At 43.8% G+C, this 14,652-nt stretch overlaps 1 protein-coding gene across 2 annotated transcripts in view; it reads right to left on the minus strand.

Moving 5' to 3' along the window:
- The window catches only part of SGIP1 (SH3GL interacting endocytic adaptor 1), a 196,126-nt gene extending 182,282 nt beyond the window's left edge, over positions 1 to 13,844 (minus strand). The window contains exon 1 of one of the 2 annotated variants that reach the window (XM_084852291.1): positions 13,602 to 13,844. In XM_084852291.1, coding sequence (XP_084708417.1) covers positions 13,602 to 13,611 — 10 coding nt within the window. In that variant the 5' untranslated portion in view covers positions 13,612 to 13,844. The remainder of the gene's footprint in view (positions 1 to 13,601) is intronic. The other variant, XM_084852292.1, reaches the window with a different exon arrangement.
- Positions 13,845 to 14,652: the final 808 nt, after the last annotated feature.

A 14,652-nucleotide genomic window follows, 5' to 3' on the forward strand; every position in this document is an offset into this window, starting at 1 on the left:
TCAGTCGTTCAGTCGTGTCCGACTCTTCGTGAACCCATGGACCACAGCACGCCAGGCCTTCCTGTCCTGCGCTCTCTCCCGGAGCGTGCTCAAGTTAAGTTAGTGATTGGCCCAAGTTAAATCTTTTGGGCATGGATACACCAGGAAAAGAAATTAAATATCAGACACAAAGCTCTGTCCATCAGTCCCTCCAACTGTGAAACTTACGCTCATTCCTATTAGAGAATACGCCGATATCTTCTTTCCTTTCCTCATGGCACTGCGGCCCAGCAGTCCTCAGACTGTGTGAAGTCGGACTATCAGCTGACTACTCTGCAGCCTTGGTATACAGCGAGCATACAGAATGGGCCATTGCTTCCCCAGTCTATAGTCTTTAGACAGAAGGGAATGATTTTACATCCTTAACACCCATCTTCCCCCAATCTAAAAGTGGGAGAAGGGAATCCTCCCTTCTCAATTCACTGCAGTGACTGCATCTCTACAGCACCATAGCAACCATGTTATAGGAAGTGATGCCTCAGAAGTCCATTATGACTTAAATAGTTTAATACAAATAAATACTCTACAGTCTCCACTACTCATCTAGCTTGGAGTGGTAGCCAGTAGTCCCCTCAGTGGTTACCTCAAGGATCATCTCTTCCCATATACTTTGGCCCGGACACTAAGATCATCTTCAGTGGTCCTTCTCCAGGACCCCCACCAAAGGAAGTGACATGGGTGGCTACCAAGAAAAGGGCATTTTCTACTGTGGCACCCCGGTTGTGGAATGAGCTTCCCAGAGAGGCTCACCTGACGTCCACATTGTGCTCTATTCGGCACCAGGTGAAGACCTTTTTATTCTCCCAGGCACTTTAGTTTTTCAGCTTCTGTTTTAAATCTGGTATTGTATTTTAAATCTAGCTGTAGCTTCTATTTGATTATTATTTTTATTTTTTATGCTGTCATTTTAAACTTTTATATTCTATTTTATCGTCTTGTATTTTACAGTTTTTATTGTTGTGAACCACCCAGGGAGCTTTGGCTATTGGGCAGTATAGAAATGTAATTAATTAATTAATTAATCAATCAAACACATTATGTTAAAAGCACCATAGCATTTAAGGTAAATGCAATTTTAAGTAACAATTACTGCCAGGTGGGCAATCTGGATTGGGACCATGGCACACAGGTAGGCAGGCTAACCCTTCCTTCCTCTGCCCCCTCCTCCAGCTGCAATTTGCAGCAGGAGAAAAGATCCCATTTGCACTAGTTGTGGTGGAAATTGCTGCTTAAAACTTCACTCACACCAAATGCTGTAACAAATTTATCATAACACATAGTTCGGCTCTTATTTTTTGTACTCAGGTCAGCACAGGCCTAACTCACGTACTCACATGTTCTGAGAACACTGGGCCGATCTACACTCATGGTTTTTTACGCTTCCGATGAGTTTTCATTCCCCTCGCTTCACATGGTGCTCTTGCTGTTTTGTTTTGGAACTTCAATTTTCCGCTGTCCTGTTATCGCTTTCATTACCCTGATATTCTGTGATTTCCAAGTAGATTTCATTCATGTGCTCTGCTTTTCCACTTTTGTTACCATATACAGGCATGGAGTTTTCCTCCCATGCCTGTCCTTATTAGAGGTGTATGGATTGTACTCACCCTCATCCGCTGTGGGGTCCACGGGGGGGGGAGGCGATCCGGTCCTCCCCCCGGAATCCTCCCCGGCCGGCTCCACTCTGCGGCCAGTCCGCGGAGCCGCTGGCCAGGCCCATCCGCAGCCAGACTTCCGGCTGCTGCCATGCAAATGGCGTCCGGCGTAGTGGACGCCATTTGCGTCCGAAGACAGGCAGCAGTGGACAGGACAGGTGGCAGTGGACGGACGGCGGCAGGTAGGATCCGGCTGGCGTGGATTCCCCCAGGTGGCGGAGGTGAGTCTTTTGTTCCACTGCAGACTCCGGGAGGCCAGATTCTTAGAATCCGGCCTCACTGGAGTCCGTGGAGGAATTCTCAGCCATCCCTAGTCCTTATATGGTGGTGTTTGTATTTCCCTCCTGTCCAATCACAGCTCTCAACGCCCCTAGCTACTGATAGCATCACTTCCTCAGCACTCGGAGTTTTATCGCTAACTTTTACCTCCTTCTTTCCCCTGCTTTGGCTTTTTTTTTTTTTTTTTTAAATTAAGGAATTATCTTCGAACCCTCAAAGAATCATAGCTTTTCCAGCCCAATTTCTCTGCACACTTGCCCAAGCAAGCCCTGGCAACTGTAATTTTTTTCACAGTCCCCTCCATGCTTGCAGTGCACTGTCCCAAATGGAAAGACACATACACACATCCAGGCAGACAGTCATCACTATTCATGGACTGTCATCAGTAAAAATGTCTGGAGACAATATTAACATCATGTCATGATGGGAAAGCAGCAGACAAAAACAGGGCAGTCTTTGAAGCTTCGAAGATGCAAGCAGACCCCCCCCCCCAAACCCGAGTGCTGGGGTGCTGCCACTGCCCCTCTTCCTCGTGCCGGCTTTCAAGGGCTGGTGCGGGGAAAAAGGCCTTGGGAGCCACCCCCCAGCCTCTCGCTCTGGCCTACTCTAGAGGAGGCCATGGAGAAAGCACTGGGGTGCTGCCACTGCCCCTCTTCCTCGCACTGGCTGTCAAGGGCTAGCACGGGGAAAAGGGCCTCAGCAGCCACCCCCAGCCTTTCACCCTGGCCTCCAGCAGGTTGGGTGGGGAGAAGAGGATAGGTGCCTCCTGGCAAGGGACAAGATGGTCATTTTCCATAGGGCCAGGAAAACAACCAGCCTCTCCCTTGCCACTGCTGCTGTAGCAATGATGGGAGGGGGGGGAATGAGAGGCGCTGCCTTCTTTCCCTCTCCTTGCTGAGGGAACGGGCGCCTGAGTGCTTGCCCGACTCAGCACGCTGTGAGTCGGGCAAGAGCTCAGGTCCATGAACTGGTGTCCAGGGGGCCGAACCAGCAACTTCTCGCCAAGCTTCAAGGCCCAACTGGATGCGTGTGCCATCCCTACACACACAGAGAGATAGAGGAAGAGAGGGACGGTGGGTGGGGAATTGGCAGAAACAGGAAGAGTTACTGCCCCTCCAATGCGAGCCGCCTTCTTTAAAAGCAGGAAAAGAGCACAGCGCTACAGTGTAAACCATGCTTGCGCATTTGACCAAGGACTGGAATGGGGACACAGAGTATGAATAATCTCGTTTTAATGCGATTGCATTTAACGCAACAGTCTACTGACTTCATTGCGATAGCGGACACAATGTAGATCAGCCCGCTGTCCATTGCACTGATTCCCACTCTCCCTAGGATCTTAAAAGTCCAGATTGCTAGGATGCTTACTCTCCTTCCTGCTGCCAGATCCTATTTGCTCCTCCTGCCCGTGTGCAGGAAATGCCAGCAGGAACTTTTTGAAACTTTATTTTATTATAGAAGGCATTTATGTAGCACTCTTCATAATATTTATCCCAGGGCAGTTGTGTAAGAAGGACACAGTAAACAAGACTTGGAAACAAACAAGTTGTTCCTTTATTCACATACTCTTGTAATTTTTTTCTCCTCATTTTATACACTCTCAACCCCCCCCCCCCGCAACACACACACACTTCTTTCTACCAGGACCCACTAGGGACAAACTTCTGGGGGGGAAAAAAACAGAATTCTTGAATTCCAGAGTGGAACAGAGTGTATGTTAGACATGGAAACACACAGAGACCAGGTTTGCATGACAGCCCACCATGGCTTAATTTACCTGCAGGGGCTTTCACATCATGCTGGGTACTCACGAGTGCCATTTTTTCATGGTGTCTGTGGATGCCCAGCTTGCCATGGCTTCTTTTGTCAGTCAAACCCAAGTGGCAGGGGTTGTTTGAGGGTTAGACTACCCTAAAATAACTCTAAAACAAGCCATGGGTAAATTAAGAGCATCTCTACACCAGCCTAAAATCCTGCATTTACGTAAAATGGCTTTCTGCTTCCGTTTTAAATTCAGGATCACGACAGACTCTCTTTACACATGCTTCCCCCCCTTTCCCTCCTTATCTGAGTCTTTCATATGTTCCATTATACAGCCACTAGATGGCGCTGTAGTCTAGCTCCTCTTATTGAGGATTTTCCTTTTTTACGAGGGAACTTCAAGCAGAACTCATTGGTTACTTCTGTGAGTAACCAATATCAATAGCAGGATAAAAGCGCCATGTGAAGAAACCCCAAGAAGCTGTTGTGATGTGCAAACAAGCCCATTCTGTTTCTCAAACTACAAGTTCTAAAGCAGCCTTCCCCAACCTGGTATCCCCCAAATGTGTTGTACTACAGGGCCCATCATCTCCAGCCACTGGAGCCATCTTTTCTTTTCTTCTTTTTTTTAATCAATAATGCCTTGGGAATGACACTACATCACGATGTAGTATTGTTCCCATTCGGGCATTCTAAGCTGCTGATGGGCTGACTGGATCTTCACCACTTCTTTGAGTTGTTTTAAAGGATGTAATACTTAGGAAAAGCTTTTGCTGCCTCGTAACATATAGGTAATTCCTCCCTCCTCCTGCCCATTTCCCAAAAATGTACTGAATTTGTTTCCCCCCATGAAAGTACCCCCCATAGGCCAAGGCGGTCAAGGGAAAGGGGGGGCCTTTGGGGAACCTTGGAGGACTGGATTGGGACACCAGGAGAGCCAGATTTGACCCTCAAGCTCTCAGTTCTGCACCACTACTTTAGAACAAAGACTCTTTTGCCTGGTTGCAGGTCAGAGAAATGCTAGGAAAAATGACTGGAGTGCACAGTTTCTAGTGCAGGCTATGCAGAACCTGGACCACAAGGAAGCAAGGGGGAAATGGGATAAACTTGCTGAGCAGCGACCAGGGAATTTACCTGGCAATGGACCACCACCCAGATTGAACCCCACATGTTTTGGGGGGATCTCCTCACCCTAAAGCCAGGATGAATAGAGGGTTGGTGGCAAGCAGTCTGCCTTGTAGTGTTGTTGGGCACATCCTTCATACCCATTGACCTGGTTTGTACATAATGCTAACCAATGGTTTAGTTAACCCATGTTTAGCCCATGGTTTGTTGCTCTACACAGGGTTTGTCTGGCAGATGATTGAACAAACCAGTTTGTTTTCTCAGTCCCTGGGTTGTTTGTTGCCCTCCTCCTTTGCTCGCTCCCTCCCTGTATCCCAAATGCCTTTGTGGCATTGTAGTACTGGCATGTAGAATGGCTGAGGTTTTTTACTGCTCTTGCCTGCCACCTCTGTAGCCTGGCAAAACAACCCATGGTTCTGGGTTCATTTATAATGAAGTTCAGGAGGTTGTAAATTGCTCCTTGAGAGAGGGAGTGGTGCTGGCCTCTTTAAAAGAGGTGGTAATCAGGCCACTCCTTAAAAAGCCTAACCTGGATCCAGAGGATATTAACAACTATAGGCCAGCAGCTAACATCTCCTTCCTGGGAAGGGGCTTGAGTGGGTGGTTGCAGGACAACTCCAGGTGCTCTTGAATGAAAAGGATTATCCAGATCCATTTCAATCAGGCTTCAGATCTGGTTTTGGAATGGAAACTGCCTTGGTCACCTTATGGGATGATCTTTGCCGGGAGAGGGAGAGGGGGAGTGTGACCCTGTTGATTCTCTTGGACCTCTCACCGGCTTTCAGTACCATTGAGCATGGTATCCTTCTGGATAGGTTGTGTGGGTTGGGAGCTGGAGGCACTGTGCTAAAGTGGTTTTGCTCCTACTTGAATGGCCAATTCCAGAAGGTGATGCTGGAGGATTATTGCTCTATGCCTTGGCAACTATACTATGGGGTTCCACGGGGCTCTGTTTTATCCCCTATCTGTTCAATGCCTACTTTAAATGGCTGGGGGAGGTTATCTGGAGGTTTGGGCTGAGGAGTCATCAATATGCAGATGCCACCAAGCTCTACCTCTCTTTTCTATCAAATTTAGGTGAGGCAGTGGCTGTTCTGAATCAGTGTCTGTGCATGATAATGAACTGGATGAGGGCCAATAAACAGACTCAATCCAGAAAAGATGGAGGTGCTGTTAGTGGGTGATTCATCTGCCTGGCTAGGTGATGTTCAACCTGTTCTGGAGGGGCTTGCACTCCTCCTAATGGATCAGGTTCAGAGTTTGGGGGTGCTCTTGGACCCAGAGCTGTCACTTGAGGCATAGATGGACTCAGTGCACAGAACAACTTTTATCAGCTTAGGCTGATATACCGACTACTCCCTTATCTGGGCAGAGATAGCCTAGCTACAGTTATCCATGCTCTGATAACCTCTCGTCTGGATTACTGCAATGCGTTATATGTGGGGCTGCCTTTGAAAATGGTCTGGAAACTTCAGCTGGTCCAAAACAGGGCAGTGAGATTGTTAACAGGGACTGGGCAATGAGATCATATTATGCTAGTACTTTTCCAGCTGCACTGTCCGGGCCAGATTCAAAGTGCTGGTATTAACATTCAAAGCCTTTAACTGCTTGGGGCCAAGTTATTTGATGGATCATCTCCTCCCATACGTACCTGCCTCGACCCTAAGATCATCTTCAGGGGTCCTTCTTTGTGAGCCCCTGCCAAAGGAAGTGAGGCAGGTAGCTACTAGGAGGAGGGCCTTTTCTACTGTGGCACCCCGGCTGTGGAATGATCTCCCTACAGAGGTTTGCCTGACACCAATGTTGTTCTCTTTTCAGCACTAGGTGAAGCCGTTTTTTTATTTTCCCAGCATTTTAGCATTCTAGTCTTTTAGCTGTGCTGTTCTAAATCGGTATTTTAAATCTCTGCATTTTATTCTGTTTGTACTTTTATAATATAGTTTTACGCTTTTATGTTTTATATTATTTTATGTTGTTCTTTGTGGTTTTAGTTTTTATGAACCACCCAGAGATCTTTGGCTATTGGTCGGTATAGGAATGTAACATATAAATAAATAAATGACAACCCAGAGTTCACAACCCAACAAGAGACCATGAGTTCTCTTTTTGGGTAGTTCATGGTTAACAAACCACAGCTTGTTAGTGCAGCTGGGTTCACACATCACAACAACTCAAAATTCAACAACCTGTACCATGAGTTAGCAATATGTGCGAACCTAGCCAGTGACTTGCTCAAGGCAAGTTGCAGTTCAGTTCCCCATCAGCATCTGGAAATACAGGTGGCCTACCCCGCAGGATTGTTGCAAAGAGAAACTGGAGTGTGAATGTAAAGCACTGTACATATTTGAAAGTGCTATGTAAATGCTGATTACAGTAATCACCAGAAACCAGTTTTCATCCTCAAGAATCCACCTCATGAGGTTTCCAAAGCAGCAAAAATCATTCACAAATCTTTTTTTTAAAAGGGAGAATATCTGCCAGCTTTTTAGTTTTTAACAAGATTTGGCACTTTCTTCAAAGCAGAGGAATTAGAAAAGATGGTAGAATAGTTCCGTCATTTATCTGTAGCAGAGAATATAGCACAAGAGGGCATGTTGTCTATTTGGAATGAACGCTGTCAGCTGCAATGCCTCAAGCTTTACTTTTGTACAATGCTATTTTGCTTGAATGACAAACAATGGTTATTGCTGCAAGACAATTGCCCAAGATATAATAGTCATTCTAGGTGCAATGCAAACGTAAGAGATTTTCTATATCTTGAATAATTTAAAGTACCAAAATAAGAAGAAAATAAAAAGCATCAACTGCAAAGTAGATTATTTGACAACAAAATAGATATAGACTGACACAAGCATTCCACGGTTTCCACCTACATTTCTCACCTCTGATTCTTCAAGAGGAAAGCCCTTTAATGGGGGTGTGCTCATTGACATTATCCATAAAATTAAAGTTTGCTGATGTTTGACTACAGAAGGTGTTCATAACATTTTGGACTACATCAATTACATAGAACTGTCTCTAGGTAACAACAAGAATTCCTTAGTAATGAGATTGCATCCCCTAATAGCGATCTTAGGTGCTGAGTGCCAACAGCTATCTAGAGCATCTCTAAACCAGCTTAAAATCCTGCATTTAAAATGGGGCTTTCTGCTTCCATTTTAAATGCAGGATCACGACGGACCCTTTTTACACATTCTTCCTCCCCCCTCTTTCCGCCCCTATCTGAGTCTTCCATGTGTTCCATTATACAGCGGCTAGATGGTGCTGTGGTCTAGCTGCTCTTATTGCAGCTTTTCCCTTTTCACAAGGGAACTCAAGCGGGGTAATTGAACAGCTCATTATCTCCAATCTTTTTTAAAAAAATGGAATGAAGGCCATTTAGTGCGAGAAACACCATGGAGGTTAACCATGTCATCTAAAGGACCAGCAAACTTCCACGAGTAACCAATCTCAACAGCAGGATAAAAGCTCTGTGTGAAGAAGCCAATAGCCAAAACATGGCCACTGCGAAACAAGAGGAAGGTATGTACATTTGAATACAATAATTACCTGCAATCAGCTTTCATCCTCAAGAATCCACCTCAAGAAGTTTACGGAAGTAAAAAATATCTTTTAAAAAAGAAACTTAATGGGACCTCCCACCCCCAGCCCGCCACCCAACAGCCCAGTGAGGTATGAGCATGCTCAGTGGCCATGGAATGCAGTGTGTGTGTATGTATGTGTGTGTGTGGGGGGTGCGTGTGTGTGGAGACAATGACACAGAATACCTCAGAGGAATGGAATGTAGTATCCCGGAAAAGGGCATGGTGGGCTGGCATTCTGTAAAGGGATGCTGCAACATTTTGATGCAGGTCCCACTTCTTGTTATTCTAATTCTCTAATGAGTGTCTCTGCTTAGGAACTTTTCATTGTAATTTTCCATTGTTTTACAGAAAGGTAATTTTTTTATACACGATAGATCAGCTGATACAGTCCTGAACTTCTGACATGTACCTGGTGCATACAGATCAATGTATGTAGGCCCAAATTGCAAAATCTGCACACCACAAAATAAAGTGTACATGGTTGAAACCTACATGCATAAGGCAAGATCCCAATGCTACCCCATCATATGTAGAAAGCAAATAGCCGTATAATGCACATATATGAAAGTTTCAAGGTTACCCGTTTTGTTTTTAAAAAACATCTGCAAATAACTGCATCTATGAGCATGACATTTTCAACCTTTGCTGAGCTCTCTCAGCTCTTTAGGGTGGTCATGCATTCCCTGACTTTTTCATCATTCATCTTCCTTACTATATACTCTCCTGAAGTCCACACTAGGGATGGCGTGGGTGCCCGATTCAGTTCGGGAATGTGGCAGAACTGTCCCTGCTCATACCCCCGAGCCCCGCTCATTGAGCCCCTGCCCCTGCTTGCACCCTGCCCATGCTTGGTGAATGGCCTGCACTCACCCAGGCAGCCTTGTTGAGCTTCACGGTCACCAAATTTTGAGAAATAAAATGGCGATCGCAGAAGTATGCATACTTGTGCATATACAAAAATATGCATTTTGCAAATGCGCATATTCGCATATGCGTGAAATACGCATTTTTAAACATGTGCATTTTGCACAAGCACAAATGTGAGCCTTTGCAAAATGCGTGTTTCGCACATGAGAATATGCGCATTCGCAGAAATGCGTATTTTCGCATATACAAAAATATGCACATTTTTGCTATCACCATTTTATTTTTTTAAAAAATGGTGACCGCAGAGCTTGATGAGGCTGCTGGGGTGAGTGCTGGCTGCTCACTGAGCATGGCAGGGGCTCAAGTGCGGTCCGGGGACTGGCGAGTGGAGGCAGGGGCTGGGCAGGCATCCAGAGAACCCGGACAGGGGTGAGTTTGCACATTCTTAGGCCACACACATCAAGTGTTAGGCATGAGCATTTGTCCAAAAGATTTTGCAGCAGTACAGCCTTGTCCTATTCACCTTAAAGAAACTCCCATATACTACCACTCCTAGAAAGACTGATTACAGTTGGTGAGTATGATTATAAAACTTACAGATCTCCTAGTGTCACAGTAGTGGAATAGAAATCTAGCTCATGTTCCAGTACAAAGTGGATCAAGTTCTTATTTTTAGGTGATAATTTGATCTGTTGTATTTGAATTGAACTTTCAATCTCTTTTCTCTATTTTTACTTTTATTTTATTTGGTCTTAAACTTTCCTCAAATGGGTGGGAACAGCAGCAGCCTTAACCGGCAGCCAAAGATTGGATTGGTTATTTATTTCAAATCAATATATGATGTCTCAGCTCCTGGTCACAAGCAGTTCATGATTCTGCCCATTACATTAGACCCAGCTTTCCTTGTCTCTCAAGCTGTATTCTGTTTCTTTCATGCCTGTTTCTTTCATACCACTTCTTTCCACCTTCATTTTCTAGGCTCCCCTACCAATTTCTCAGGCCCTTGGTTCCTGCTTTCCTAGGCCTTTGCTTCTTCTGCCTCTCCTTTCTAGGACATTTTCAGCCTACTCTAACTCCCTCAAGCATTAGAGCAGATCAGCCAATGGGAGACACAGATGTTCCATCTGCGCCAAGCCTGATATGAGGGGAAATCACCCAGTCACTGTCAGAAATGTTATTAACCCCACAAAATCCCATAATGAATTATTATCACATAGGAAGGCTTCATAGTCAAAGTGGGTGGGAGGTGTGTTCAAACCTATCTCTCAATCTGTGGTTGGTCTGTGCCTTATATCATTAAGATTTGTGCTATTTTCCAATTGCTGTCATTGTAACTGTATACTCTTATTATCCAACAGAGATTTTCAGGGTTTTTGATGAGGGCCATATGACTTATTGAATTTGTATCCTGCCTTTCCACTTGGTTTGCCAAAACAGCTGACAGAAAAATAAAACATAAAAATCAATTTAAAAACCACAACACTAAAACATATGAAATGGAAACACCACAACACATCAGATTAAAACATCATAAAAATCGAACAGCCCATCAAGGCTACAATCCTATACACACCTGAATGTGACTTACTTGTGAGCAGACATGTATAGGATTGTGCTGTAAGTCACAATTAAGAAGGTTCTGCTATATCCCATCTGCACCTTCCTCTCCATTAATGTCATGGATAGATGTGACCCAAGAAGGGCCTCTACTAAAGAGATTAAAGAATAAGCCGGTTCATTTCTTGGTTTCAAAGGTATTTTGGGTCAATAAGGTCCACCCCTCTCTCTGTGTGTGTAAAGTTTCCTCTGTATCTTGCCTTGTACATTTTAAACACAATTTGTGGTACTAATCAAGGAAACAAACAGGATCCAGACTTAGTCTTGCTTTGAGTAGACCTATTGAACTGAAGGGACTTAAGTTAGTCATGACTAACTTGTCTCATTGATGGGTCAGCTCTAAGGATGACTATGTCTGGGTCCAACCCACAGTATTTTTTTCAATCTTTGAAATATAACAAACATTAAAAAGTGACTCTCACATCTGCTCACAGATGTGCCATTTTTTCATTTGGAGGCATACCGAAAAGGAACTTGGGGAAACATTTCAATTGTTTGAGGTGCTGGAACCGGATTTCACAATTCTCCAGCCAAAATGTCAGCCTGGCAGTACTTGAAAATTGAGGTTCTTCTTTCAGTTCCTGGTTGTTTAGGGCTTCCTGAAGCTTTATGCTAATTAAAAGGCTAGTAAGCAATAGACCAGTCACTCCAATACCAATAAGTATGTTATCTTAATGCATTTGTGTGTTTGTGTGCGTGCTCACACACACGTGCGTGTGTTTGCCTCTCACAGCAAAAATAATTATAATAGCATTAAGTTGCCAAGAAATGCAAGCTCTTAACCTCAGAGATACCTGGAAAGCCCTAGTACAACATACCATAAAAGTCATGGTGTGTGTGTTTAATTCACACTTTAAATTAAGGAGAATGTTCATTAAGCTTAATATTATGTACTGAACTCAGTGTCCATGATGAGACAGTGAGAGATATAGGAAAGGAAAAATCAAATCAAAGCCATATGTTAGGATGATGTCACAGAAATGTCAATAAACAAAAACATCCTAGTTTAGTTTGTGTTTGGCTGTATTAATTCATCTTGGAAGTTAGGTAAGAAAGTTTTTTGTTGTTTGACATAACCAATAGGCCATACAGACCAATTCATGTAAATTTACTCTGGTCCTTGAGCTCTACAGACCTCTCCTGTTATAAAAGAGGCTTTGATCAATTTCAGGAAATGGTAGGGGTTTAACCCTTAGGTTATTTATTTGAATTCTTGTAAACTGCAAACTAGCCTTCTGGTTTTATAAGATGATATAAAATCAATCCAATTTCATTAAGATCAATGGAAGATGTGCCATGGTCAAGAAAAGGCTGTAGATAGTATCCTTAGTTAGACACAGTTAAATTATGGGGAAAATATTACATGCACATAGATGTTCAAACAACAAAGTGTTTTAGCTTTCAGATCATGACTCTTGATGCAATATGAATCATAAATGCAGTTTTCATGTTGCAGCAGCACAATGCTCCAGGCTCTACATTGTTAGTTATACCTGTACTGGATTCAGAACTATGCAAACCATTTTTTATTTTTTTTTGCAAAAGCGAGTCTCTCTGCACCATGGTATGGTACAAAAGCCAGAAGAAATGCAGTCTCAGTACACCTGCTATGGATGTCTTAAACCTCATTACTAATTCTGTCATCATCTCAGAAACTGTAACACAATTAAGGGTTTTATCTTAATACAGCAACACATTTATTCCCATGGAGAGGGTGTCTTTACTTAAAGAGCTCAGAACGGATGAAACAAAAATTAGTATACTAGAGGTCTATAATACCACTCCCCACAAATAAATGCACCCCCAAAATCAGTCAGGGTGAACTATGTTCCACATTTCAACCACACATGTTTATATGTACATGTTTTAATGTATGGCTACGAGTGCCCTACAACACTTAGAAGGCCATGATATTTTACATACAGTCACATTCATTTCACTACAGTGAACCTCCAGGCTAGAAGAACCTAACATTCTATGACCACAACTGCTGCAGATTTAAGGGCTGTACGGTTGGTAGTTATGTCTTCAAACCACAAATACGACATCAACGGGTAAAAAACCCAAAGGACTCTGATCTTCTGTTTCAATATGCTTATACCCTTGAAGCATTTCAGGTGCATGTCTTAAAACATGTTAAACTGCAAAACAAATAGAATCCTTCTCCAAAAAAGGATTAAGAAAACTGGATCTGAACAGTGTTTTATGTGACTATTTTCTCTCTCTCTCTCTCTCTCTCTCTCTTTTTTTAAAAGAGGCAGTGATTTCCCCCCCAGAGAGCAATGCTTAATCAAAGCATTTTTAAAAATATAAATAAATACTTCAATATCCCATATTTGCAATGCAGATATTCCTCTCGTTGTCTTTATTTGGCTCAGAATGTTTCCACAGGCCACTTATCACAGGATGTTTTTTCCATCTTGAAAAGAAATGCATGAATAAAAATGTACAGATCTTCAGCTGCATCAACAGAACTGAGGATTTCATCACTAGATAGTATCTGGCGAGTCAGTTATTTGCACCACCAAAGTTGGGCTTTTTTGTTTTTGTTTTTTAATCCCGCACTCAGGATTTACAATAAATGATACCATATTAAAGCATCAATAGTATTTGCCCTCCAGTACTGCTATAGCAAACAGCACTAGAAATGTTAAGGCATAATCAGAATAGCACCTACCTTCCATCATGGTGGCAGAATTGCATTCCTCAGTTTCCACAGAGCCTGAAAAAATACAGGAAATTACGATTCCAGTTACCAGATGCTTAATGTAAGCCCTCAAAACCAGTGCTTTAGATGCATGGTTGGTGCGGCTGTCAGAGCAAACATTTTGGAATGAAAAGGGAATGAAGAGTATGCTAAGGCGAAAAGCAGGCCATGGATACTGCTGTAGCTGTACCACCTACAGGATCACAGAAGGATGCTGAGAGAGAAAGAGAGACAGAAAGAAAGAAAGGGAGGGGTGGAGGGGGCTGGCTTAGCTCACACGCCTGCTGCTAGCATCTCAGCCAATCCCTCCAGCTTTCTATCTTGTCACATGGTAGCTTGCTTGCATCTCCTGACACAATACCCCTGGAGAACACAGGAACCTATTCCTCCCCCCCCCCGACTTTCCTCCCTCAGTTTCACCACGCACACACACACCGCTTCAATTTCTGTGTCTTGTGATGTATTTCCCCCTCCGTATCATCTTGTTGCGGTATTTGCATGACCCAAGATTAATTATCATGCACTGTCAGACAAGCAGAGGGCTGTGCTATGAAATCTGTACGTAAACAGGCCAGCTGCTGCTGGTGGGAACTGATTTAGATTTTTTTAAATCAAATAAAAAACAATGCAAAACACCACCCTAAGAATTCCACTGGCGCTGCACAGAGGGAGCGGGGCAGCTGCGTTCTGAGAATGCACCTGTGCCCGGGGTGTCAGTTTCTGTAGGTCTCATAACACAGAGAAGCTGTAAGCCTGGCTTCACATTTGTGTCGGCTGATCTCTTCCTCTCTCCACCCCTCCCCTCCCTGCCCCCACCAACCATTCAAGAGAAAAATCAATTGGCCTGACGTCGCATCATAAACAATTATCTTCAGAAGGAGGATGCAGAAAGAAATTTCATCCAGATCACCTTCCAAGAGTGCCTTGGAATTAATTTCTCTGGAAGAGCATCCGTGCCAAAGGGCATGGAATTGCCATTAAAAAGAAGAGGGAACAAAAGAAACACAGGCAGGAGGGACTG

The sequence above is a fragment of the Heloderma suspectum genome, chromosome 4 (genome assembly GCF_057233095.1).
Source record: "Heloderma suspectum isolate Gila_16-S chromosome 4, 16-S_ref, whole genome shotgun sequence".
Taxonomy (NCBI): Eukaryota; Metazoa; Chordata; class Lepidosauria; order Squamata; family Helodermatidae; genus Heloderma; species Heloderma suspectum.